The 27,678-nt window shown below is 43.2% G+C and overlaps 1 protein-coding gene across 13 annotated transcripts in view; it reads left to right on the top strand.

The window, feature by feature from the left end:
* grb10b (growth factor receptor-bound protein 10b) overlaps window positions 1–27,678 on the top strand; it is a 272,599-nt gene that overhangs the window by 216,405 nt on the left and 28,516 nt on the right. For all 13 annotated transcript variants that reach the window (XM_068011037.1, XM_068010950.1, XM_068010990.1 and 10 more), the window contains 3 exons: window positions 19,030–19,104; window positions 22,740–22,877; window positions 26,432–26,542. In XM_068011037.1, coding sequence (XP_067867138.1) covers window positions 19,030–19,104; window positions 22,740–22,877; window positions 26,432–26,542 — 324 coding nt within the window. The remainder of the gene's footprint in view (window positions 1–19,029; window positions 19,105–22,739; window positions 22,878–26,431; window positions 26,543–27,678) is intronic.

The following is a 27,678-nucleotide window of genomic DNA, read 5'->3' as shown; positions in this document are numbered from 1 at the left end:
CCACAGCAGTTTGGGCAGTGGATCCAATCAGTGAGGCCTCAGTAAGGGGAAAGGCGTCTTGTGAGCCAAGTTTCTTTCAAGGCCATGATAATGCATTCATCCACAATTAGTTCATGAACAGCAAGGGCCGCCTTCTCAAGTGCAGGACCATTCTGGCGGGGGATTTGGAGAGGGTTGATGATTGTTGATCCGCTGATAAAGTCCACAGTGAGTGGAACATGAAGAAGGTTGATATGATTAGCCCCCGCGGATATGCTGGATGGGAAGGTTGATGAGTCGAGCCTAGTTTGGTGGCAAGAGAGTAGGGAGGTAGACAAATAGTGACTGGGGTAGGATTGGGTGTGGGAAGGCAGGGGGCGGGGGATGATGCGAGGGATGTGGTGAGCAAAGAAACTAAGAAAGGAGAAATTAAAGGACACCTGGCTGAGTAACAGAAAGCCAAGGAGAGAGGCCCAAGGAGGTGAAGGAGATTGTGGGATAGAAGTAATGGATTTGGGTCCAGAGTGGCAGCCAAAATGCACACATGAATGGACACAATACCTTAAGTTACAGAAGTTCAACAGCAATGAGTCGTGGCCTTAGCATACACCAGTGGATCTACTATACCATGAACTAGTTAGTTCACTGCACACCTTCATTGCCCAGCTTATCCGTTGCTTGCAGTTGCTTATTAGTTGATATGGTACAGCTTCCTGAATACTCTCAGTTTGCACATATGGGACATATTACCAGGGTAATGTCATTCCAAATCTATGTTGAATCAAACCCAATGTTACTTGTAACTGTGATTGTTCAGGTCCAGCGTTATGCAGAAGAGTCATCAGCCATGGTTGACGTGCCTAGCAAGTTTCTGCAAGAAAGACCGCCTTTCTTTCATTCTTCATTCAAAATGCTGCAGTACACTTAATTACCTCTGAAAGAAAGCATTATCTTACCCACAGAATTATGCATTGATAGGTAGTATTTTCTTGCGTAGTTCGATGATTTTTAGGTATGCCATACAATTATTTGGGTGCATAAATCAGTGAAGCAGCTGACCACTCAAAATATTTCCTGTGGTTGTTTGTATGGATTTTATGACACAAAAGTTAATGTCATTGGTGGCCTTCACTGCCATTAGTAATGCAGATGGAAGGTGTTTTTTGCAAATTGTCTTCAATAAGCGACGCACCTCAATTACAGGCTTCCTGTTCAGACTAACTGCTCATTTCTTCTGCCCAAGTAACTGATTCATAATGGGCACCGTTCCTGCGGTGCTGCTTAGACCAGGCCATTTGTCACCAATTGCCTCTGTGCCAAGGCCAACCTTTCCCTCCTGCTGTGCAGAAAAAAGCTTGATTGTTTACTTCCAGGCAAATAAAAGCTCCTGTGCTATTCTACACATCAGTCATTGCTGGTGATGCTCCAAGACCTTAACTTAAGTGAACTCCAGTTGCTGATATCACCTTTTTGATTATAGTTCAGTGTCTCTTATTAATTTTTCACTTTTGTTTGTAAATATAGTTTTAAAAATGATTGAAAATATGCCAAACAGATACACAGACTAACAAAGAAAGAGACTACTTCAAGTTTTAGGATGTCATGGATAAAGAGATGAGAATACATAGAGGTTAGAATGCAATTAGTCCAGATCAACATGTACCCTCTAACCGAGCAAATAGTGCTCATCATATTTATTCCAGTAAATTTATTAGAAAAGACCTCCCTTCCATTTCTGTAATTCATGCCAACTCCCCCTCATCATTCCACACCAGTCTAGGTATTTCATTATTTACTCTGTTAGGATTCTTACAAATACTCCAGAGATTTAGGGGTCCATGTACACAGATCACTAAAATGTAGTTGTCAGGTACAAAAAATGGAATGTGCGCCTTTAACATATAATATAAAGGGAGGATATTTTGCTGCCATCATACAAAGTACTGGTTGGACATATTTGAAGTACTGTGCACAGTCTGGGCGTAACACCTTGAAAGGATATATTGGCTTTGGAAGGAGAGCAGCAGGGCTGCAAGGGTTAGATTGTGAGGAGAGATTACACAAACTAAGCTTGTATTCCCTGGAATATAGCAGTTAAGGGGTGATTTGGTTGAAGTTTTTGGGATTTTGACAGAACTTGAAAGGGTAGGTGAAGAGAAAATTTTTCCACTGGAGGGAGAGTCTAGAGCAAGGACAAGGCAACCTTAGAATCAGAGCTAGTGCATTCAGGAGAAAAAGGTGGTTGAAGAGTGGAACACTCACGAACAAACAGCAGCAGATGCTAGCTCAATTAATCATTTTAAATCTGAGATTGATAGGTTTTTGCCAGACAAGGATATAAAAGGTTCTAGAGCCAAGGCAGGTAGATAAAGTTAACAAAGATCAACTGTGATCTCACTGAATGGCAGAACAGGCTCGAGGGGTTGAATGCTGCAGTCTTGTTCCTATGTACTTGACCCACAACAGATGTTGGCCTCAGTGGTTTGTAGTTGGTCACCCATATGCCCTATTTTAAGCATTGGTGTTGTGTTCCCAACCTAGGTGCATCCATGAGGCAGAGAACTAAGTGGATAGCATGTTTCAGGAGGTGGTCACCCCGCAGCTTAAGAGAGCATAGGCAGAGAGGGACTGGGTGGCAGAGGCCAGACAAGAAGGACAAGGTAGGTAGTGCAGGAGTCCTTGGAGGGCATCCCACTTTCAAACTGGTATTCAGTTCTGAGTACCAATGGGAGAGAGTGTTTCTCTGGAGAGTGCAGTGAGAGTCAAGACCAGAGCACCATGTGTGGCTCATCTGTGCAGGGAGGGAGGAGAAAGAACAGGAGAGCAATAGTGGTAGGGGATTCTATAATTAGGGGAACGGACACGCGCTTCTGTGGTCGCAGCCGTGATTCGAGGATGGCATGTTGCCTCCCTGGTGCAAGTGTCATGGATATCACCGAGCAGCTACAGAGCATTCTGGAGGGCAAGGGTGCACAGTCAGAGGTTGTGGTCCACATTGGTACTAACGATACAGGTAGAAAAAGGGATGAGGTCCTACAGGCTGAGTTTAGGGAGTTAAGAAAGAGATTAGCAAGCAGGACCTCAAAGGTAGTAATCTCCAGATTACTCCCAAGGCCACATGCTAGTGAGTAGAGAAATAGGAGAATATGCCAATAAATGCGTGGCTGGAGAGATGGTGCAGGAGGGAGGGCTTCAGATTCCTAGGACATTGGGACCGGTTCTGGGAAGGTGCGACCTGTACAAGCCGGATGGTCTACACCTGAACAGGACCGGGACTAATATCCTTGCAGGAAGGTTTGCTCGTGCCGTTGGGGGTGGTTTAAACTAGTTTGGCAGGGGGATGGGAACCTGAGGGCAACTTCAGATAGGATAAATTCAGGGCAGGGAACAGGAGGCAGCTGATTAGTGAGTGACTCTGAAAGACAGAAGAAGCAAAGGTTAAAAAGTGTACAGCAAAGGAATTTGGCAGTGTTAAAAGGTATTTAAACGCAAGGAGTATAGTAAATAATGCCGATGAGCTGAGGGCACAGATAGATACATAGCAACACGTTATCATTGCTACAACAGAAACATGGCTTAAAGAGGGGCAAAAATGGCAGCTCAACATCCCTGGATATAGAGTTTTCAGGCAGGATAGAGATGGGGGATTAAAAAAGAGGGGGTGTAGCATTATTGGTTAAAGAATCAATAACAGTTGTGAGGAGGGATGATATGCTAAATGAATCATCAAATGAGGCCATATTGGTGAGCTCAGAAATTTAAAAAGGGGCAGCCACACTACTAGGACTGTACTATAGACCCCAAATAGTGAGAGGGAGATAGGAGAACAAATGTATAGGCAAATTTCTGAGAACAAAAACAATAGAGCAATAATATTTGGGGATTTCAACTAGCCTAATGTCAACTGAGATACAAACAGTGTGAAGGGTACAGAGGGCTCAAAATTCTTGAACTGCATTCAAGAGAACTTTTTAAGGCAGCACATAACAAGCCCAACGAGAGGAGTGCAATTCTAGATTTAGTGTTCGGAAATGAAGCTGGGCAAGTATATGAAATAGCATTGGGTGTCCATTTTGGAGATAGCGGCCATAATATAGTTAGTTTCAGCATAATCATGGAAAAGAACAAGGATAAAACAGGACTAAAAGTTCTAAATTGGGGGAAGGCTACTTTTACAAAGCTGAGGGGTGATGTGGCAAAAATGGACTGGATACAGCTACTTGAAGGAAAATCAGTGGCAAACCAGTGGGAGACATTCAAAAACAATATTCTATGGGCACAGTGTAGACATGTCCCCACAAAGATAAAGGGTGGTACGGCCATATCTAGAGACATACAGGGTAAGATAAAGCAGTAAAAGAAAGCTTATGACGGGCTCAAAAAGCTTAATGCGTTAGAAAGCCTAGAGGAGTATATAAAGTGCAGGGGTGAAGTTAAAAAAAGAAATTAGGAAAGCAAAGAGAGATCATGAAAAATTATTGGCAGGTAACATCAAGGAAAACCCCAAAGATGTTTTATCAGTATATTAAGATCAAGAAGATAACTAAGGAAAGGGTAAGGCCTATCAGAGATGTACAAGGGAACTTATGCGAGGATGCAGATGGTGTGGGCAGGGGTCTTAATGAGTACTTTGACTCTGTCTTCACAAAGGAGAGGTTTGATGCAGACATTGTAGTAAAAGAGGAGGGGTGTGAAATATTAGATACGATGAGCATATTGAGAGAGGAAGTTTTAGAGGGTCTGACATCCTTGAAAGTGGATAAATCACCAGGGTCGGATGGATTGTCTCCCAGGCTGTTAAAGGAAGCCAGGGAGGAAATAGCAGATGCTCTGGGGATCATCTTCAAATCCTTACTCGATACAGGCGAGGTACCAGAGGCTTGGAGGTCTGCGAACGTTGTACCATTGTTTAAAAAGGGTGTGAGGGATAGGCCAAATAATTACAGGCCGGTCAGTATGACCTCAGTGGTGGCTAAATTATTAGAATCAATGCTGAAGGACAGAATAAACTGCCCCTTAGAAAGGCACAGATTAATCAGGGATAGTCAGCATGGATTTGTTAAGGGTAGGTCATGTCTTACTAACTTAATTGAATTTTTTGAGGAAGTAACAAGGAGGATTGATGAGGGTAGTGCAGTGGATGTGGGCTACATAGATTTTAGTAAGGCATTTGACAAGGTCCCACATGGCGGACTGGTCAGAAAAATAAAAGTCCATGGGATACAGGGCAATGTGGCATGTTGGATCCAAAATTGGCTCAGTGAAAGGGTAGTGGTCGACGGAAGGCGGTTTCCAGTGGCGTTCCACAGGGCTCAGTGTTGGGTCCCTTGCTGTTTGTAGTATATATTAATGATTTGGACTTAAATGTGAGAGGCATAATTGGGAAATTTGCAGTTGACACAAAGATTGACCATGTAGTTGGTGAAGACGATAGCTTTAAACTGTAGACTGATATCAGTGGTTTGGTTGAGTGGGCGGAAAAGTGGCAAATGGAATTCAATCCAGAGAAGTGTGAAGTAATGCATTTGGGGAGGGCAAAGAATGCAAGAGAATACACAATAAACAGGAGGCTATTGAGAGGGTAGAGGAAGTGAGAGACCTTGGAGTGCATGTCCACAGGTCCCTGAAGGTGGCAGGACAGGTAGATAAAGTGGTGAAGAAGGCATATGGAATGCTTTCCTTTATTGGCTGAGGTATAGAATACAAAAGTAGGGATGTAATGCTGGAACTGTATAAAACGCTGGTTAGGCCACAGCTGGAATATTTCATACAGTTCTGGTCACCACATTACAGGAAGGACATAACTGCTGTGGAGAGAGTACAGAGGAGGTTTACAAGAATGTTGCCAGGGCTTGAAAGTTGTAGCTATGAGTAAAGATTGGGTCGGCTGGGGTTGTTTTCCTTAGAACAGTGGAGGCTGAGGGGTGACTTAATTGAGGTGTACAAAATTATGAGGGACCCAGATAGATTGGACAGGAAGGACCTGTTTCCCCTAGCGGAGAGGTCCATTACCAGGGGGCACAGATTTAAGGTGATTGGTAAAAGGATTAGAGGGGACATGAAGAAAAACATTCACCCAGAGGGTGGTGGTGTCTGAAATTCGCTGCCCTGATCGGTGGTGGAGGCAGGAACTCTCAACTCATTTCAAAGGTACCTGGACCTGCACCTGAAGTGCTGTAACCTGCAAGGCTACGGACCAGGTGCTGGAAGATGGGATTAGAATGGGCGGCTGGCGCCGACACGATGGGCTTAATGGCCTCTTTCTGTGCAGTAACTTTTCTATGATTCTCATCTCTTTCCCCCTTGGCAACTAACGACCAGGTGAGAACGAGGTCTAGGGTTCGCTTTCAGCCTTTACTTGGTCTTACCGTAATAGGGTTTAATTTTAACACACCATGTTTTTAAGCTCCTCCTTGGTGAATCCTTGTTCACCGCTTTCCAATTATAAGGCAAAGAAACCAGTGGAAACAGGCTTTCTTACCTTTAAAGAAGAAAAGTTGAAATTTATTAAACTTAAACTCTGATTGGGTTATCGCCTACAGATACACAACGCGTCCAAGCTAGCATGCAGACACGATGCACACATGCAAATAAAGACAGAAAAGAGCAGAAGAAAAAAATGAAGTGGAAAGGTTTGAGGCAATATCGGAAGAGTTGTTATTACAGTTCTTGGAGCTCACTGTAGAGTCCTTGATTGTAGGTAGATCTTGCTTTTCGTTAGGACCCAGTATTCTTTTTATACCTTTGTTCGCTGTAGGAGACTTTTCTGTCTTGAGGTTCATGTGTCTTCAGTGGATTCAGAGGCTTGTGAGAAAGAGATGGGAGCAGACAGGAGAGAGATCTTACAGGAGCAAACAGCTTTCTCCCCAAACTGTTTGTACAAATTGAAAACACTCAAGTTGTCCAGCAGGTTAGTCATGTGACTACCTTGTTTGACCATGTCTGTTTGTGTGTTCGGCCATCTTAGCAGACAACTTGGAATGCGAGGACCCCACCTTCAGCATCTGGTGATCAAAAGTCCACTGTGGGTTGAATGTGTCAGGGAATGGCTGCTTTGTCCTTCCAAACACAATCTGTTAATATGCAAATGTCTTTTCCAGCCACGGCTGAGCTGTTTAACAAGTCTCCTTCACTCCAGTAACAGTTTAAAATCAATGTTCATGACAAAATTAGTGTGCCTCATTCTTGGCAGGTGGGGGCCTAGCATGACACCAGCAATTGACTGACGTAGTTTCTTCTCTGTTATAATCAACTTTGCTTTCAGATGAAAGGCTACATCCCCTCATATACAAATTAGGAACATACCAAAAGTTTACAAGTTGGCATATGGAGCCTATGGGTAGAATAACTAAGAGAGTATAAGAAATTGGAGACCAGTTGAGAGAGGAGAGGACAGGAAGGAAGAAGAATGAGGATAAAAACCAAACAAAATACTAAATTGTTCTACAAATAGATTAGAAAGAGAATTGTTAATTATGAGGTGGGACCCTAAAAGGAGAGGAGGATGAGTTCAAAGAGGGTGAATGGAAATTGGTGGGCATACTTAACAAGTACTTCGCTTTGGTGTTTACACGACAGCAGATATTGGGGGGCGGGCAAATCCTAAATTGTTTTAAAGCAAAATGAGATATATTAAAATAATAAAAGGGAAAGTACTATGGAAATTAGTTAGGCTAAAGGAGAGCTTTGTGCCACAACTTGGCGAGATGCATTCACTTATCCTGAAGGAAATGGGGGAAGAAATAACGGAGAGTCTAGAAGTAACATTTTAGAATCCTATTGAGAGTGAGTGTCTGCCGAGGAGTGGAGAGTGGCCAGTTTAATCATTTTCAAAAAGGGATACAGAGTTAATCTGGGTCGTCACAGACCATTTAGTTTAACAACTGTGGTTGGGAAAATTTTGGAATCCTCAATTTAAGGTGAAATTACTAAATATCTTGAAGAGAAAATAATTAGAAGCAGCCAACACAAATTTCAGTAAAGAAGATAGTGCTGGACAATGGCGTTCTTTCAGGAAGTGACAGATATACTGATTGAGGAAATGCGATAGATGTGATGTACAAATGCTTTCGGAAAATCTTAGACATGGTGCCATGCAAGAGAGAATTGGAGAAGGAGTCATTTGTCAGACTGGTTGTAAGTGGGTAGTGGTGGTCCACAGGATTCTGTTCTGTGACCACTTCTGTTTACTGTGCATCATCTTTTATCTTCTCTTTGGCCTCCTTGTCTCGAGAGACAATGGGTAAGTGCCTCGAGGTGGTCAGTGGTTTGTGGAGCAGCGCCTGGAGTGGCTATAAAGGCCAATTCTAGAGTGACAGGCTCTTCCACAGGCGCTGCAGATAAAATTGGTTGTCAGGGCTGTTACACAGTTTGCTCTCTCCTTGCACTTCTGCCTTTTTTCCTTGCCAACTGCTAAGTCTCTTCGACTCGCCACTCTTTAGCCCTGCCTTAATGGCTGTCCGCCAGCTCTGGCGATCACTGGTAACTGATTCCCACGACTTGTGGTCAGTGTCACAGGACTTCATGTCGCATTTGCAGACGTCTTAAAAGCGGAGACATGGACGGCCGGTGGGTCTGATACCAGTGACGAGCTCGCTGTACAATGCGTCCTTGAGGATCCTGCCATCTTCCATGCAGCTCACATGGCCCAGACATCTCAAGCGGCGCTGGCTCAGTAGGGTGTATATGCTGGGGATGTTGACCGCCTCGAGGATTTCTGCGTTGAAGATACGGTCCTGCCACCTGATGCCAAGGATTCCCCGGAGGCAGCGAAGATGGAATGAGTTGAGACGTCGCTCTTGGCTGACATGTTGTCCAGGCCTCGCTGCCGGAGAGCAAGGTACTGAGGACACAGGCTTGGAACACTCGGACTTTTGTGTTCCGTGTCAGCGCACCATTTTCCCACACCCTCTTGGCCAGTCTGGACATAGCAGCGGACGTCTTTCCCATGTGCTTGTTGATTTCTCATCGAGAGACAGCTTACTGGTGATAGTTGAGCCTAGGTAGGTGAATTCTTGAACCACTTACAGATCGTGGTCCCCGATATTGATGGATGGAGCATTTCTGACGTCCAGTCCCGTGATCATTTTCTTGAGGCTGATGGTTAGGCCAAATTTGTTGCAGACAGCCGCAATCCTGTCGATGAGTCTCTGCAGACACTCTTCTGTGTGGGATGTTAGTGCAGCATCATCAGCAAAGAGGAGTTCCCTGATGAGGACTTTCCGTACCTTGGTCTTCGCTCCAGGACGGGCAAGGTTGAACACACTGCCACCTGATCTTGTGTGGAGGAAAATTCCTTCTTCTGAAGACTTGAACGCATGTGAGAGCAGCAGTGAGAAGAAGATCCCAAATAGTGTAGGTGCGAGAACGCAGCCCTGTTTCATGCCACTCAGGATAGGAAAGGGGTCTGATGAGGCACCGCTATGCTGAATTGTGCCTTTCATATTGTCATGGAATGAGGTGATGATACTTAGTAGCTTTGGTGGACATCCGATCTTTGCTAGTAGTCTGAAGAGACTATGTCTGCTGATGAGGTCAAAGGCTTTGATGAGATCTATGAAAGCAATGTGGAGGGGCATCTGTTGTTCGCGGCATTTCTCCTGTAGCTGGCGAAGGGAGAGCAGCACGTCAACGGTGGATCTCTCTGCTCGAAAGCCGCACTGTGACTCAGGGTAGACACGCTCAGCCAGCTTCTGGAGTCTGTTTAAAATGACTCGAGCGAAGACTTTCCCCACTATGCAGAGCAGGGAGATTCCACGGTAGTTGTTGCAGTCACCGCGGTCACCCTTGTTCTATCGAAGGTGATGGTACTGACATCGCGCATGTCCTGTGATACTGCGCCCTCATCCCAGCATCGACAAAGCAGTTCATGGAGTGCTGAGAGTATAGCAGGCTTGGCACTCTTGATTATTTCAGGGGTAATGCCGTCCTTTCCAGGGGCTTTTCCGCTGGCTAGAGAATCAATGGCATTACTGAGTTCCGATTTTGTTGGCTGTTCGTCCAGCTCATCCATGACTGGCAGAGACTGGGCTGCATTTAGGGTGGTATCAGTGACAACATTTTCCCTGGAGTCCAGTTCTAGGTAGTGCTTCACCCAGCGGTCCATTTTCTTGTGTTGGTCAGTGATCATTTCCCCTGATTTAGACTTGAGGGGTCGATTTTCTTGATGGTTGACCCAAAAGCTCTCTTAATGCCATCATGCATTCCTCTGATGTTTCCGGTGTTGGAGGCCAGCTGCATACGACTGCATAGGTATTGCCAGTAGTCATTTGCGCAGCGCCTGTCTGTTCTTTGTGCAGCACTTCTGGCTACTTTAAATGCTCCAGATGTTAACTCACTGGGGGCTTTCTGTGCAGCAGTGATTTCAGTATAAGGTAGTAAGTATTGGGACTAAACTTGCACACAGCATGAAAATAGGAGGGTAGTGACTAATTCTGAGAATCAAGGCAAGCGACAAGGGGATTCTGAAAAAAAATGGTGGAATGGGCAAAAAATTGGTAGAGAATTCAATTTCAGTAAATTTTGGTTCAAAAAAGTCCTCTGGGAGAATGCTTGTTGGTGTGCAAGAGCAGGCAAATTTGACATTCAGACAAGGGTATTAAAAGCACTTCAAGTGGTTTGAGGCCATAAAAATAGCTAAAGAATACTAGGTTTTATGGCAAGAGGTGTAAAATATAAAGATTGAAATGTAGTGGTGAATCTATAAGACCAACAGTTGGATTACTGTGTTCAGTTTTGGGCTGACTAAGATTAGATGACATGGGTGATGAGAGCAGAGAAAGCATCTGGGATTTGTGCTACTGCTCATGTGGGGGACAAACAACAACATACACTGATTGGACTGAGTGACCTGTTTCCCTGTTGTAATTTTGTATGTAATTTTTGGTTGAAGCAATTTTCAGAGCGCTGCCAAACAGGGAAAATAGGGATTAACGTTGGATATCTATAATGCATCATCATTTATGCACTTCTAATTTTATTAGTAAAATTAGCCAATTAGAGGATGAGAAGCTTCATCATGGTTTTAAGGCAATCCTAAAGGAGGGGAGAGAGGCATAGAAGTGTCCAGAGAAAAGTCCAAAGTTTTGGACCAGACTAAAAACATGACTGGCAATTGTGGTGCAAAGCGAGTGCGGAATGCCTAAGAGGCCAGAATTGGAGGAATACAGATTTCTGGGAGGATTGAGGGGCTGGAAAAGTTAAAAAGCTAGGGATGGGCAAAGCCATGAAGAGATTTGAACATGAGGATCAGAATTTTACATTTGAGGCATTGGTGGATTGAGAACCAATGTAGATCAGCTGGGACAGGGGTGATGTGTGAGTGGGAATGAGTACAGATTAGTATAGTGACAGCAGCATTTCAGATGAACTCTAGTTTTATATGGAGCGTGGAGGATAGGAGCTGAGTATTGAGATAGTCAAACCTGGAGGTGACATAAGAATTGATGAGAGTTTCAACAGCAGATGTGCTGAGAAAAGGGCAGAGATGGATGATATGGGGTGGTGATCTTTGTGATGGAAAGGATCTAGGGTCAACAGCTCAGCTCAGTCAAGTAGTTCATTGAATTTATCAACCGTCTGATTCAACCTGAGACAGTGGCTGAGGAAAAGAATGGTATCAGTAGTGGAGGGAGGGGCGAAGACCTTGGTTTCAGTCTTCCCACCGTAGAGGAAGTCTTGACTCATCCAGGACTGGATGTTAGAAAAGCAGTTGTGACAACTCAGAGGTCGAGAGAGATGGTGGGCAAGTAGAGTTGGGTGTTACCATATACATACAGAACATTTTGGATTACTGATTACAGTGTCAGCTAGTATAGGGGCCAGGGAAGACATTAGTGGGAATAGAGTTGAGAAAGCGAGAGGCTTGTATCATGAGCAAGGTAACTTTGGAGAGGGCATGAGGGGAGATGGGGAGAAACTAGGGAAAGATGAGGGCTTCAGGCTAGGCCAGGGAAAACCTTAGGAACATGGTGGAGAAAGGAAGGATGCAGCAGAGGTAGCTGAACAAATGATCTTATTTTTAAAACCAAAGACTCCATGACGTCCTCACGCTTTTTGAAGATGCGGATGAAGGTTGGGGGTGGGTTGCTGTTTAAGGAGACAATTGTTAGTTGAGGAAAGGAAGTAGAGATTATTTTTGCATTCCAGCATAATGCTGGAATAGAGTAGTTTTGGCAGAGGAATCAGGATCTGTTAGTGCTTCATCTGGTCCAACCAGCTCTGGTAATGAAGGGCTGAACCAATTGGGCAACAAACTGTGTTCAGGTCTGTGCTCTTGGACTTGAGTTAAGGTAGGGGCCATACTGAGGGAATGACCAGAGTATGAGAGAGTAAGTGGTTTACTGGCATCAAAGGCAAAGGTGAGGGAGTGATTGAGTAAATCAACAGCTGCAGAGTATTGTAGTGATCAGGGGGCCAACAGCTTGCCAGCTAGGCATTTGAATGTGCAGTTGGAAATGACTTGAGAGTTTTTTTGGGGGGTGGATGTAGAATGAAGTGGGTTATAAGGGAGACAGGAATGACGGCAATGAGGGATACAAGGACATGATTAGAAATGGCTGTGTCTGTCAAGACCATGAGAACAGAGAAGCCACGTGAGATTACAGGGTTGAGGGGGCGGTCATGAATAGGTGTAGGAGAGTTTATATCGAGAAAGAGGTTACAGAAGTACAGGAGAGAGGGACAGGTGAGTTGAGGTGGCGGTTGCAATCACCTGCGGATGAGGAGTCGCTCAGTGCAGAAGGTGAGTGAAAATATCTTGGTGAGACAATATAAAATAAAGGGTACAGTTCTACAGGGGGTGCAGGAGCGGAGGGACCTTGATATATATGTGCAGAAGTTATTGAAGGTGGCAGGGCGGATTGAGAGAACGGTTAATAAAGCATACAGTATCCTGGGCTTTATTAATAGGGGCATAGAGTACAAGAGCAAGGAAGTTATGTTGAACTTCTATAAGATACTAGTTTGACCTCCCTGGAGTAATGCATCCAGCTCTGGGCACCACACTTTAGCAAAGGTGCGAGTGCAGTGGAGAGAGTACAGAAAAGATTCACGAGAGTGGTTCCAGGGATGAACAACTTGAGTTATGAAGATAGATTGGGGAAGTTGGGACTGTTTTCCTTGGAGAAGAGAAGGCTGAGAGGCGATTTGATATAGGTATTATAATCATGAAGGGCCTGGACATAGTAGATAGGGAGAAACTGTTACCACTCATGAAAGGATCGAGAACGAGAGGGCACAGCTGTAAAGTAATGGGTAAGAGAAGCAAAAGCGAAATGAGGAAAAACTTTTTCACGCAGCGAGTGGTTGAGGTCTGGAATGCGTTGCCTGAGTGCAGTGGAGGCAGGTTCAACTGAAGCATTCAATAGGAAATTAGACTGTTATATGAAATGGAAGAATGTGCAGGTTACGGGGAGAAGGCGGGGGAATGGCATGAAGTGAATAGCTCTTCCGGAGAGCCGGTGCGCAGACAATGGGCAGAATGGCCTCCTGCACTGTAATAATTCTGCACTAAGTGCACAAAGAAGGAGAAGGTGCCAGAGAATAGGAGAAAGAGACCAGCGTGAGGTATTGAATTAGAACATTACAACGCAGTACAGGCCCTTCGGTCCTCGATGTTGTGCCGACCTGTGAAACCATCTGACCTACACTATTCCATTTTCATCCATATGTCTATCCAATGACCACTTAAATGCCCTTAAAGTTGGAGAGTCTACTACTGTTGCAGGCAGGGCGTTCCACGCCCCTACTACTCTGAGTAAAGAAACTACCTCTGACATCTGTCCTATATCTATCACCCCTCAACTTAAAGCTATGTCCCCTCGTGTTTGCCATCACCATCTGAGGAAAAAGACTCTCACTATCCACCCTATCTAACCCTCTGATTATCTTATGTCTCTATTAAGTCACCTCTCCTCCTCCTCCTCTCCCAACGAAAACAACCTCAAGTCCCTCAGCCTTTCCTCGTAAGACCTTCCCTCCATACCAGGCAGCATCCTAGTAAATCTCCTCTGCACCCTTTCCAAAGCTTCCACATCCTTCCTATAATGCGGTGACCAGAACTGCACGCAATACTCCAGGTGCGGTCTCACCAGAGTTTTGTACAGCTGCAGCATGACCTCGTGGCTCCGAAACTCGATCCCCCTACTAATAAAAGCTAACACACCATATGCCTTCTTAACAGCCCTATTAACCTGGGTAGCAACTTTCAGGGATTTATGTACCTGGACACCAAGATCTCTCTGTTCATCTACACTACCAAGAATCTTCCCATTAGCCCAGTACTCTGCATTCCTGTTACTCCTTCCAAAGTGAATCACCTCACACTTTTCCGCATTAAACTCCATTTGCCATCTCTCAGCCCAGCTCTGCAGCCTATCTATGTCCCTCTGTACCCTACAACATCCTTCGCACTATCCACAACTATTGGGTGATTTGTGTCGCATGGCTGCCTATTTGGGTATGGCAGGTGGTAAAAAATGTAGTCAGTTGGTGAGGCATAAGTCAGGGAAAGGTGTCGGCCGTGAACAGTTGGCTATTTGCCACGGGTCTAGTGTCGATGCAATCATCCCCAATTAGGGCATGAATGGCAGTTTTGGAGATGAAGTGAGGGGTGGAGTTTTGTGGTCTGGCAGATCCGAAGGGTTCGCTGATGGTGGAATTGGTGAGCAAGACAGGAAGGAGGCCAGTGAGATTAGGCCCATCAAGTACTCTGGGGGGATAAAAAAGGGTGGAGCGGTTGGGGTTGCTTCTCGTATGGAGATAGAGATGAGTGTCTTGGTGTCCTTCCAAGAAAGCCAGGAGACACAGTGGGAAACTGTGGACTCATTCAAAAGAGATGGTCTAGAGCAGCAACCAAAATCCACACCTGCATTGATAACATAAAATTAAGGTTAAAAAGACATGGCAAAAGGGTAGGATGAATATATCCTGGTTGTAAATATAGGATAGGGAGGAGCTGATCAGGGAGAGTCCATAGGTAAAAGGCGGAGGTTCTATGGCGGGATGAAGTTGACCGAATTACGCTTTGGGTTCAAAGACCAAGAAACTAGTTGGTAGATGTAAAATTACAAGTAATTTAACCTATTGACTTTCAAAATAAGTATCTAGGTGAAGCTCTAGATCCAAACCCATTCCTTCCATCTCCCTTTTCTCCTTTCTCATCGCAGCAGTTGGGCATTTCCCTCTTGTCTCTTCCCCTTTCCGTCACCCAGTCATACCACCTTTCATTTCTCCACTCTTGAGTACTTTGCCAAGCTAAATCCATACCCCAGCTCTTCACTGTTCCTCTACTTTGCTACGCTCCTGCCCATAACCCCAGTACCATTTGCAACTCCGCAAATATTGAGGCAGCCTGTCCCCACATGAAGCAAGGCCTGGATTACTTTCATGCCTGGGCTGGTAAGAGGTAAGTAACAGTCGTGCCATCTCCGACAAGAGAGCAACTAACCATCTCCCTTTGACGTTCAATGGTATTACCGTCACTGAATCCCCCACCATCAGCATTCTGGGGGGGATTACTATTGACCAGAAATTTAACTGAACTAGCCATGTAAATACTGTGGCTGCCAGAGCAGATCAGAGGCTGGAATCTCTGCAGTAACTCACCTCCTAACTCCCCAGAATCTTTCCACTGTCTACAAGGCACCATACAGGGGTGTGATGGAACACACTCCATTTGCCTATATGAGTGCAGCTCCAACAACAGAAGGTCAACAACATCCAAGACAAAGCAGTCTGCTGCATCGGCACCCCTTCTACCACCTTAAACATTTGTTTCCTCCACCACCGGCGCATGGTGGCAGCAGTGTGTACCATTTATAAGATGCACTGCAGCAACTCCCCAGTGACATCTATTGTTGGGAAAATGCTGGAATCCATTATTAAAGAAGTAGTAGCAGGACATTTGGAAAATCATAATACAATCAAGCCGAGTCAACATGGTTTTATGAAAGGGAAATTGTGTTTGAGAAATCTATTAGAGTTCTTTTGAGGATGTAACAAGCAGGGTGGATAAAGGGGAACCAGTAGATGTAGTGTATTGGGATTTCCAAAAGGCATTTGATAAGGTGCCACATAAAAGGTTATTACACAAGATAAGAGCTCATGGTGTTGGGGATAATATATTAGCATGGTTAGAGGATTAGCTAACTAACAGGAAATAGAGTTGGGATAAATGGGTCATTTTCAGGTTGGCAAACTGTGGAGTGCCATAGGAATCAGTGCTGGGGCCTCAACTGTTTACGATCTATCTTAATGACTTGGATGAAGGGACAGAGTGTATTGTGGCCACATTTGCTGACACTACAAAGAAATGAAGGAAAGCAAGTTTTGAGAAGGACACAGAGTCTGCAAAAGGATACAGAACGGTTAATTGAATGGGCAAAAATTTGGCAGATGGAATGTAATGTGGGAAAATGTGAGGTTGTCCACTTTGGCGGGAAGAATAGAAAAGCAGAATAATATTTAAATAAAGAGACTGCAGAATGCTGCGGTACAGAGGGATCTGGGTGTCCTCCTGCATGAATCACAAAAAGTTAGCGTGCAAGTACAGCAAATAATTAGGAAGGCAAATGGAATGTTGACCTTTACTGCAAGGGGTGTGGATTATAAAAGTAGGGAGGTTTTGCTACAGCTGTACGGAGCATTAGTGAGACCACACCTAGAGTACTGCGTACAGTTGGCCTCAACTTGAAGAGGGATATACTTTCATTGGAGGCAGCTCAGAGAAGGTTCACTGGATTGATTCTAGGGGTGAAGGAATTGTCTTATGAGGAAAGTTTGGGCCTATACTCATTGGAGTTTAGAAGAATGAGAGGTGATCTTGTTGAAACAAAAGATTCTGAGGGGGCTTGACCAGGTAAATCTTGGGAGGATGTTTCCCCTTGTGGAGGAATCTAGAACTAGGGGGCACAGTTTCAAAATAAGGGGTCTCCCATTTAAGACTGAGATGAGGAGGAATTTCTTCCCAGCGGGTCATTAATCTTCGGAATTCTCTTTCCCAGAGAGCAGTGGAGGCTGGGCCATATTCAAGGCTGTGTTAGACAGATTTTTGATCTACAAGGGTTATGGGGGGCAGGCAGGAAAGTGGAGTTAAGGCCACAATCAGATCAGCCATGATCTTACTGAATGGCGGAGCAGGCTCGAGGGGCCAAGAGGCCTACTCCTCCTTTTTCTTATGTTTTTAGATGAGCAGATTTGTAAGTAACTTACTGAGAGGTGCAAAATCTATAGAGTAGTGGTAATAGGGGACTTTACCTGAATATTGAGTGGGGCAGTGATTGTATTAAGTGAAGGGGAGAATAATTTCTAAGATGTGTTCTGGAGAATTTTCTTGATCAGTATGTTTCATGTCCAATGAGGTGGGAGCATTCCTGGATCTAGTCCTGGAGAATGAAGTGGGTTAAGTGGAGAATTTCACAGTGTGCATCTCAGGAATAGTGATCGTAGTTATCATGTGGTTTATACGAGTTGCAGAGAAAAATGAGGAGCAATCCAGACTAAACACTTAACCAGAGAATGGCTAATTTCAATAAATTAAGTGGAGATGTGTTCTGCATAAATTGAAGTCAAAGACTGGCAGCCAGAAATGTAATGGAATAATTTGCAGCCTTCAAAAAGATGATTCGGGTACCATACAGGTATATTTCCACAAGAGGAAAAGGAAGGGTAACCAAAGCTTGAGCTTCCTGGGTGATGGAGTTAGACAGAAGGATGAAGGTTTTCTTTAAAAAAAAAAGGGCATATAACAGATGTCAGCTTGGTAATGCAAGGGAGAATCAGGCTAAATATAAAAAGTACAGAGGTGAAGTGAAAAAGGAAGTAAGAGAGGCAAAGAGACAGTACAAGAATGGCAGCCAACATAAAAGGGAATCCAAAGGTATTCTATAGGCATATAGAAAACGAGTTGTCAGAGGAGTGGTAGGGCCGATTAGGGACCAAAATAGAGATCTATTGGTGGAGGAAGGGGAGGTATTGTTGAGGTACTAATTGAGTACTTTGCCTAGGTGTTTACCAAGGAAGCGGACTTTGCCAAAGCTACAGTAAACAAGGATGATGTTGGGAAACTGAACTAGATAAAAATAGATAAAAAGGAGGAACTAGAAAGTCTGGCAGTAGTTGAAGCGGATAAGTCACCTGGTCTGGTTTGGATGCATCCTAGTTGCTGAGGGAAGTAATCTTCCAGTCCTCCTTAGATAAGGGGTGATGCCAGAGGACTGAAGGATTGCAAATGTTGCACCCTTATTCAAAAAAGAGAGGAGGATAAACTTGGTAATTACAGGCCATCTTAGCCGCCTTCTCAAAAAAGAACAACTGCAGCTTCTCCCTTCTATCCACATAACTATAATCCCTCATCCCTGGTACCATTCTGGCACATCTCTTCTGCACCCTCTCCAAACTCTTCTTGTCCTTGCTAAAGTGGCGGCTAGAATTGGACACAATACTCCAGCTGGAGCTATTCTATGATTCTATTCAATGCCTTATTTTCTTAATGGACATTGTATGGAGGATAGAGTATTGGATCTAATTTTCAGAATTGGGTTTTAGAAAAGCTATTATGAAAGATCCTGCAGTTGAAGTCGCTGTTTTCTTGTAACATGTTAGGAATTTTTCAACCAATCCATGCAAATGTACTTTACAGCTGAGGTTATTGGATAGCAATCAAGAGCGCTTGATTTTCACCACTAGCTAAAATATACTGAAGCTTCAGCATCAAATCAGATGTAGCTAGTTTCAAGTTTATGGCATGTCTTTGACATTATCCTAATCTCTGTAAAGGATAAATGACGGAAGTCAAATCACCTACTTGTGATATGATCTTTTAATTCTTTGCAGTATCTTTTCTGCATGCCCTGGTTAAACATGTTCTACTGAGATGAATGGATAAGTTGGGAGGCAACCACCTCCTCGGCTGAATTAAATGATTTAGAGTTTATTAGGTTTTTGTTAATTAAATCTAACTACTGGTAAGGAGTTTTGATTAAAAATGTAGAGCCTTTAATGAAACATGTCTATTGGCCAGCGTTTGAAATATACTGTTTGTTTGGACAGAGCTTCTTTCCAGAGCAAATGGTGGCCTGTTGCCAGGAGTTAAATGGAAGTAACCCACATTCGCAGTTCTTGCAGGTAAGAAGGTTTTGGGTATGTTGCACAAATTGTTTTTGAGAGTCTGGAATTTTTAAAATTGCTAATCAAGGCAAGGTATTGTCACACTCACGCAAGGAGCAATAATGAACTGAGGAATTGAACTCCAAAATGGACACTTTTACTACAAGACAAAATGGAGTAAGAGGTCAGGTGACCTCTCCTGTACTGTAAATATGGTTGGTAACTGCTGGAACTCTGAACCGGAACTCTGGTCTGGTCAAGTGTTGAAGATTAAAAATGGTAATAGCCCATTCAATGTTAATGGCCACCTTTTTCAAGCAGTTGGACGAACAATGACTTTGCAGACATAGAGTCTCCAGACTCAAACTCTGGATAACAGGTGTGAAAAAGCACTATATCAAGATGGCATAGAGATGAGGAACATCCGGATCCATTGTCTAACAATGGCCACACCATCAAGCCATTTGTGAAAACACAATGAGAGAAACCTTGGTCACCTGACAGAAACCAAGCCCGTGATAAGGAAGTTTTAATTAAAAACATTGCTAAAACAGAAAGCCAGAAGCCAGGAGGCTGAGAGGGATCTATTCCAGCAAAGAAAAAGAAGACCCTGCCCTAGTACCATTTTAGAACAATCTCAAGGCAGAGATGGTTGGTGACCTTGAAAACTCGCTACCTGAGAGGATTTTTCGCCATCTGACTATTGCTGAGATTTAACCAAAGAAGTCTGCAGCGAAGCATCTGTCCATCTGAAACTTTCCAAGGTTGACTTCAGTGAACCAGGATGAGCAAAGCCAGGCCTGTTTAAATTTTCCTCCCAGGAAAATAAAATTTTGCAGTGAACACTTTTTAGAAATACCAGACCTCAATGCATTCTGTCTTTAAATTTCTATCTTTTCTTGTGTGTGTGCATGTGTGAGCGGGTGAAGTTGCAAATTTTCGGGTTTTTGGTTAATAAACACTTAGGTTTTCTTGTAGGTTTAAAGAAAGATATCAGTTGTCTATTGACTGTTAAAAATATTCAAAGGTTAAACACAATTCTACTCAAAACACTTTCTGCATTCAGTTGAAAGGTGAAATAGGAGAGCCATACCTATCCTCTCCCACCTGTCCATCACAATATATAGTAAGCTTGAAAGAAATTGTGGTAAATCAGGAGGCAGTGATTAGATGAAAACAACAATGAGTTTTAAATGCCTAAAGAATCTAGGAGGAAGCCAAGACCGAGGGAGGTAAGGATTGCACAATTTTAGGGCTCTGTGAAACAATGAGATACAGCAGGAGTTTGTGCAAAGACTTGATTTCCAAGACGGTGAAGATTTAGCAGGAAGAATGTATAGATTAATTTTAAATAATTAAAAGAAACATTACAAATTTCAGACCAGGGCCATCCATTATCTCCACAAAATACAGAAAAACAAAGGAAATAACGAGAGTGAGGATAGAGGTGAGAGGGACTGCAATTTGGACAAAAGTATCCTGTCCAGAAATAAGCGATAATATAAGGTATCATTGAAGGTGGCCGGCAGGTTGAGAAAGAGTTTAATAAAGCATACAGATCCTGGGCTTTATAAATAGGGGCATAGAGTACAAAAGCACGGAAGTTGTGATAAAGCTGTATAAAACACTGGTTCAGCCTCAACTGGAGTATTGTGCCCAGTTTTGGGCACTGCTTTAGGAAGGATATGAAGGCATCAGAGAGGGTGCAGAAAAGATTCATGAGAATGGTTCCAGGGATGAGAAACTTCAGTTATGTGAATAGGTTGAAGAAGTTGGGGCTGTTCTGCTTAGAGAAGAGAAGGTTGAGAGGAGATTTGATAGGGGTGTGTTCAAAATCATGAGGGGTTTGGACAGAATAGATGGTGAGAAACTGTTCCTGTTGGCAGAAGGACCAAGAACCAGAGGACACCAATTTAAAATGATTGGCAAAAGAAGCAATGACAACATGAGGAAAATCTTTTTTACAGTCTAGAATGCACTACATGAGAGTGTGATGGAGACAGATTCAATTGTGGCTTTCAAAAGGGAATTGGATAATTATTTGAAGAGAAAATTTGCAGGGCTGCAGGGAAATGATGGAGTGGTACTAGGTGAGTTGCTCTTGCAGAGAGTCGAACAAAGAACAGCACAGGAACAGGCCATTCGGCCCTCCAAGCCTGCGCCAATCTTGATGCCTGCCTAAACTAACACCTTCTGCACTTCCGGGGCCCGTATCCCTCTATTCCCTTCCTATTCATATATTTGTCAAGATGTCTCTTAAACATCGCTATCGTATCTGCTTCCACCACCTCCCCTGGCAGCAAGTTCCAGGCACTCACCACCCTCTGTGTAAAAAAAAAACATGCCTCGCACATCCCCTCAGCACAGACACGACTGGCCGAATGGCCCCCTTCTGTACAGTAACTATTCTATGAAGTAGAGTCTCCCAGATATAGGGATATAAGAACAGATCATTTCGTCCACTGAGCCTGCTTGTGTTGCTATGGCAGCTCTTTATCTTTTTTAATCCCAGTTCCTGCTCTTTATTGATATCTTTTATTAATATTGCTTCCCAAGTTTATGAAGAAAAAAGTAGGAAATTTGCAGGGCTATCGGGAAAGAGAAGGGTAATATTTTGCTTTTGTATTGGAATAGTCAGGTCTGGCGATGCAAGTAGGATGTAATTATGATGGAGAGAATATGGATTAGAAGATCAGCTTGGGGTCAAATACAGCACTGAGGTTGTGAACAGTCTGACTCCACTTGAGACAGTGGTCCGTGACCAGCTTCTCCCCTACAGGGCTGTTAAATCCTCAATGCTGCCAGTTCCCAGCAGCTCCAAATACTGCTAGTCTCTTTCTCCCTACTGCAAAACCCCTCACCAAAGCAAAAAAGCTGTGGATGCTGGAAATCTGAAATAAAAACAGAAAATGCTGGAAATACTCAGCATATCTGGCAGCATCTGTGAAGAGAGAAGCAGAGTTAACCTTTCAGGTGGATGACCTTCCTTGAAGTTTCCCCTCCATTATACCCAAAGTCCTGTAACTCTAGTGTGCTTCTGGACCTTGGAGCTGCCCTCAAAATACAGCTAGACTGTAAAACTCCATCTCAGTGCTGTATCCCAGTGCTCCCAGATGCTTGAGGCTCGCTTCTATACATGTAGGTCAGTTTCCCTGGCATGACAACCTTGCTCTTAAATATCTGATGATGCCATAAAACTATCATCGATTATTGTAAAAACCCATCTGGTTCACTGTTTTTTAGGGAAGGAAATCTGCCATCCTTACCTGGTCTGCCTTACATGTGACTCCAGACCCACAGCAATGTGGCTGACACTTAACTGTCCTCTGGAATGGCCTTGCAAGCCATTCAGTTGTAAAGGGCAATTAGGGATGGACGACAAATGCTGGCCTTGCCAGTGACACCCACATCCCATGAAAGAGTAATATTAAAAAAAATTGACTGTGAGCAATGTAATGAGAGATCTACGGGTCTATTAAATCTCGCATGTGGTATACGTTTGCTGTCCACAAACTCTATTGCTGGTTACTGATGCCTCAGGTCAAGACTTTCCACCAGTCTTCAACAGTTGTATAGTGATGGTAAGTTTCTGTTGCTTGGACTCTGACCGTTCATTCTGGAAAAAGACAACTTATATTTTGATCTTGTTACAGAACTTCTTGAACTCTAGCAGTTGCCCAGAAATTCAAGGATCCTTGCATGTAAGGGAAGTGGGACGAAAGTCCTGGAAGAAACTGTATGTATTTTTGCGAAGATCAGGATTTTACTTTTCCTCAAAAGGAACTTCAAAGGTAAGCAACAGTTTTTAGTGTTTGAAATTGAGAAAGGTTTTGAGCATGCGGGTTACTTCTAGTGATTTTTTTGTCACCGAGAGCCCAAGGCTCAGAGTGGAGGATAGTACCAAGGTTGAAATGAATAGGACAGTGAATGAAAGAGCCACCACATACTTCATGGGCCAGATGGCCTCCTTGTGTGCTTCCATGACATCTGATAAGCCAAATATGAAAGCTGTTGCAATATGATGCAAGATTTTAGTTCTAGGAGCCTGTGGACTGTAGGAGTAAGGGGAAACCGAGAGGTTACAGATCTGTTCAGTTTTGAGGTACATAACATGGGCACATTTAAATTGATTCTGGAAATTGTATATTCGATCAAAATTGTGCCCTAAACTTTTTTCCTAAAGGCTTGAACTCACCAGATGATTCAATGGTTAAATACACCACATGGTAAAATATTGGATTGTACTGGCCAATAAGGTGACAGCTGCATTCCTATGTCTCTGGTTAAAAATCTGCAGTTTCTCTTGATGGTACTGGGCTATATGATCAGTGGAAACCTTTGGTGTATGCATTGCATAGAGAACTAGTGCTTGTTGTTTCAGTGACCTGTATATGGGCTCCATGTCACTTAATCTCATTGGCCTTCATTGACTTTGCTTGGAGAAGTCAATTTTATCAGAAGGAGTGCTGTTAAAACTGGAATTTAGCGTGCATTAAGCTGTGGCATTTTGCATTACTATAACATTAGTGTCTGCGCTGGATTTCCTACTTGCTTTCTGACTGGTCTGTACTAACTATGTGGTGGCTTACCACGTGGTTAGAAGATATCAATCAAAACCCCATCCATAAAGCAAGAAAGAACTTGCATTTTTATTATGCTTTATTACTTCCTCAGGAGGTCCCTGTGTACATCTCAACCAATTAATCGCTTTTGACACTATAGTCACTGCTATTATATAGGCAATGGGGCACCCAATCTATATACAGCAAGGTCTCATAAACAACAAACTGACAAGAATTTTTCCTGTTAGTAGTTGAAGGAGGACACTCAGAACTCCCTGCTCTTTTTGAAAATTGCCATGTGATCAGTGACATGTGCTCATTTCCAGAGTTTTCAGTAAAATTGGGGAAACATTATGCCTTGTGTAGTTTTCAAAGAAGTTGATTTATTATCGTTTCTGTAGCATTCAGTTCAAATGTTATAAACATTCAGTACTTGGGCTTCACCTCTCGATAACTTGCACAGAAATGAATGTCAAAATAATGTATTCATCAGTCAAAATTGAAAAGGCAACAAGGTGTTTGCCAAAAAGGACCTTATAAAGTGAAAGGACAGCAGTGTTGGTGACTTCCTTCTGGAAATGAACATGCGTTGATGCCAGAGTCCGATTTCCCGTGAAGTCTCTTAGTTGAATCACTTTCTGACCATCATTGTTAAGCCTCACATATGTAAATCATTGTTTGGTACCAAAGGATTTCCAGCACCACCTTCAGGAGAGGGATGGGATAAAAGGAGGGTAAGGTTCAAAGTAGGACACTTGTTGTTTTAGGAATGAGGATTACTTTTTTATATTTTCAGAAATGCAAGGTCTGTGCCAACAACATAAAGGTTTGAAGAGAACAGAAATACTGCCTTTTCCCGTGACAAACATTAAACTCAGTTTCAGAACTTTTGACAGTTTAATACCAACAATCAAAAGTGTACTCTTTATAAAAAAAAAAATAGTTATGATGGAAAACTTTTTTGTATTCTAAAAATTTAGTTTGAGAAAATATTAAATTTAGGTCTGAGGTGTAATTCCTATGTTGGATACCATACTGCTTGCTAGTGGATCTAATAATTTAATCACTGTTAAATACTTCCATTGTACAACTTGAAAGAATTTGCTTGCTGTAAACATTAATCACTTCATTGGCAATTGAATGCTCAAGTCGGAAAACTGATGGTTTTGTTGCACAATTGCATGAAGTTTAAAAGTGTGTTTTGTTCGTCACTTTCTCAAGCAAAGGCTATAGGCCCTGACAACATCCCTGCTGTAATACTGAAGACTTGTGCTCCAGACCTAGCCATGCCCCTAGCCAAGCTGCTCCAGTACAGCTACAACACTGGCATCTACCCAACAATATGGAAAATTACCCAGTATGTCCTGTTCACAAAAAGTAGGACAAATTCAATCCAGCCAATTACCGCCTCATCAGTCTATTCTCAACCATCAGCAAGTTGATGGAAGGTGTCGCTGACAGCACGATTAAGCGGCACTTAGTCAGCAACAGCCTTCTCATCGATGCTCTGTTTGGATTCTGCCAAGGCAACTCCGCTCCAGACCTCATTACAGCCATGGTCCAAACGTGGACAGATGAGCTCTCTTCCAGAGGTGAGATGAGAGTGACTGCCCTTGACATCAAGGCAGCATTTGACCAAGTGTGGCATCAAGGAGCCCAAGCAAAATTGAAGTCAATTGGAATAGTTTGGTTGGGGGGGAAACAGGACTCTCTGCTGGTTGGATTCATACCTAGCACCTTAGTCCGGGATATTGCTGCGGGAGTTCCTCAGGGTAGTGTCCTAGGCCCAACCACCTTTAGTTGCTTCTTCAATGACTTTCCGTCCAACATAATGTTAGAAGCGGGAATGCTCGCTGATGAATGCAAAGGGTCCAGGACCATTAGCAACTCTTTTTTTAAAAAACTGAAGCAGTCCGTTCCTGCATGCAGCAAGACGTTGCCAACAATTCAGGCTTGGGCTGATAAGTGGCAAGTAACATTTGTGCCACACAAATGCCAGGAAACAACCATCTCCAAGAAGAGAGAATCTAAGCATCCCCTCTTGACGTTCAAAGGCATTACCATTGTTGAATCCCCCAGCATCAACATCCGAAGAATTACCATTGACCTTAACTGGGCCAGCCATATAAATACTGTGCCTACAAGAGCAAGTCGGAGGCTGGGAATACTGTGGCGAGTAACTAACCTCCTGACTCCCCAAGCTTGTTCACCATCTACAAGTCAGGAGTGTGTTGGAATACTCTCCACTTGCCTGGATGAGTGTAGCTCCTGCAACACTCACAGAGCACAGCACCATCCAGGACAAAGCAGCCTGTCTGATTGAACTCTATCCACCATTGGTGCACAGTCATAGCAGTCTCTTCCATCTACAAGATGCACTACAGCAACTTGCCAATGCTCCTTCTACAGCACCTTCCAAACCTGTGACCTCTACCACCTAGAAGGACAAGGTGAAGAGACACATGGGAACACCGCCACCTGCAAGTTCTCCTCCAAGTCACACACCAGCCTGATTTGGAACAATATCGCCTTCCCTTCACTGCTGCTGGGTCAGAATCCTGGAACTCCCTCCTTAACGGCACAAGGGTCTACCTATATCATACAGACTGCAACGGTTCAAGAAAATGGCTCGCTACCACCTTCTCGAGGGCAATTTGAGATGGACAATAAATGCTGGCCTTGCCAGTGCCCACATCCAATGAATGAATAAAAAATAAAGTTTGTATTAATTATGACAACTATTTCACAAATGCTAAATGTTTTTCATCTTGTCATTTGCATAGGAACCAAGACATCTGCAGCTGTTAGCTGACATTGAAGATAATAATGTATTTGCTTTAGTAGCTGGCAAAAAGACATACAGTGCACCAACTGACTATGGTTTTTGTCTTAAGGTACTTTTTCTAACTAGATTATTTGAGAAAATACTTCATTGTGTTTTGTTTCACATATAAACCTGCGATTTTTGAATTATGTATAAATATCTAATTTTTCCTCCGTGCAGAACTGAATTTCTACAATAAAAATGAAATTTAGTGAATTACTTCTCTATTCTGTACATTTCCCATGACTTCAGAATTCCATATTGAGCATATGATGAAATGTTTCACTATTACATTCGATCAAATATTCGTTTAATTGTCCATGCCACATGAAGTATTCTGAAAGCATTTTTTGGCCTGCTTTGGTGAAAACAGCTATGGAATGAATAATTTTTGCAAATCTAATGCAACTGGTTTAGCCATTCGCTGCCAGATCTGGCTGGACCAGGTGAAACACTCCTGCGTCCTGCTCTCATTGCTAAAATTACCTGGGATACCAAGGTAACCCCAGGCTTCTTTTCTCTACTGCAAACTGTCTTCTTCAATCCCTTTCCTCTGTCTCCTCCATCCTCACCTCCAACAAGTGTGAGGAATTGCCTAAGCCATAAGCTCTGGGATTCCCTCCCTCAACCTGTCGTCCTCGCTGCCTCTCTTTCCTTCTTTAAGATGCTCCTTAAAACCTACTTCTTCAACCAAGCTTTTGGCCATCTGCCCTCGTATTGCCTTATGTGGTTTGGTGTAAAATGTTACTTTATAATGCTCCTGTGAAGTGCCTTGGGATATTTTAAAATGGTGAAGGTGCTATATAAATACAACTTGTTGCCTGTTCCAACAGTTTTAATGGACATTAAAAATCCTATGGTAATATTTACAAGAAACTGGGAGTTGTCTTGATAGGGCGAGCCATCTTCAGCTAGTGAAAATTGCTGGAAGCCACAATAGCTGCCATGTTTGACTAAATCAGTCAATACTTTTGAATAATTAATTGTTTGAAACACTTTGGAAGATTGCATTTTATTTGGAAGTATAAATTCTTCATTTTGACTGAAGTACTTCAGAGTCATAGAATGATACGGCACTGAAGGAGGCAATTCATGCCTGTGCTGACTCTTTGGTAGAAGTATCCAATTAATCCTACTTGCCCTGCTTTTTCCCCATAAAAAGCCCTGTAAATTTTTTTCTCCAAATATTTATCCTGTTCTCATTTG

The sequence above is a fragment of the Heterodontus francisci genome, chromosome 2 (assembly GCF_036365525.1).
Source record: "Heterodontus francisci isolate sHetFra1 chromosome 2, sHetFra1.hap1, whole genome shotgun sequence".
Classification (NCBI taxonomy): Eukaryota; Metazoa; Chordata; class Chondrichthyes; order Heterodontiformes; family Heterodontidae; genus Heterodontus; species Heterodontus francisci.
The sequence above is the reverse complement of the archived record's forward strand: the minus strand, read 5'-3'. Positions and strand labels throughout refer to the sequence as shown.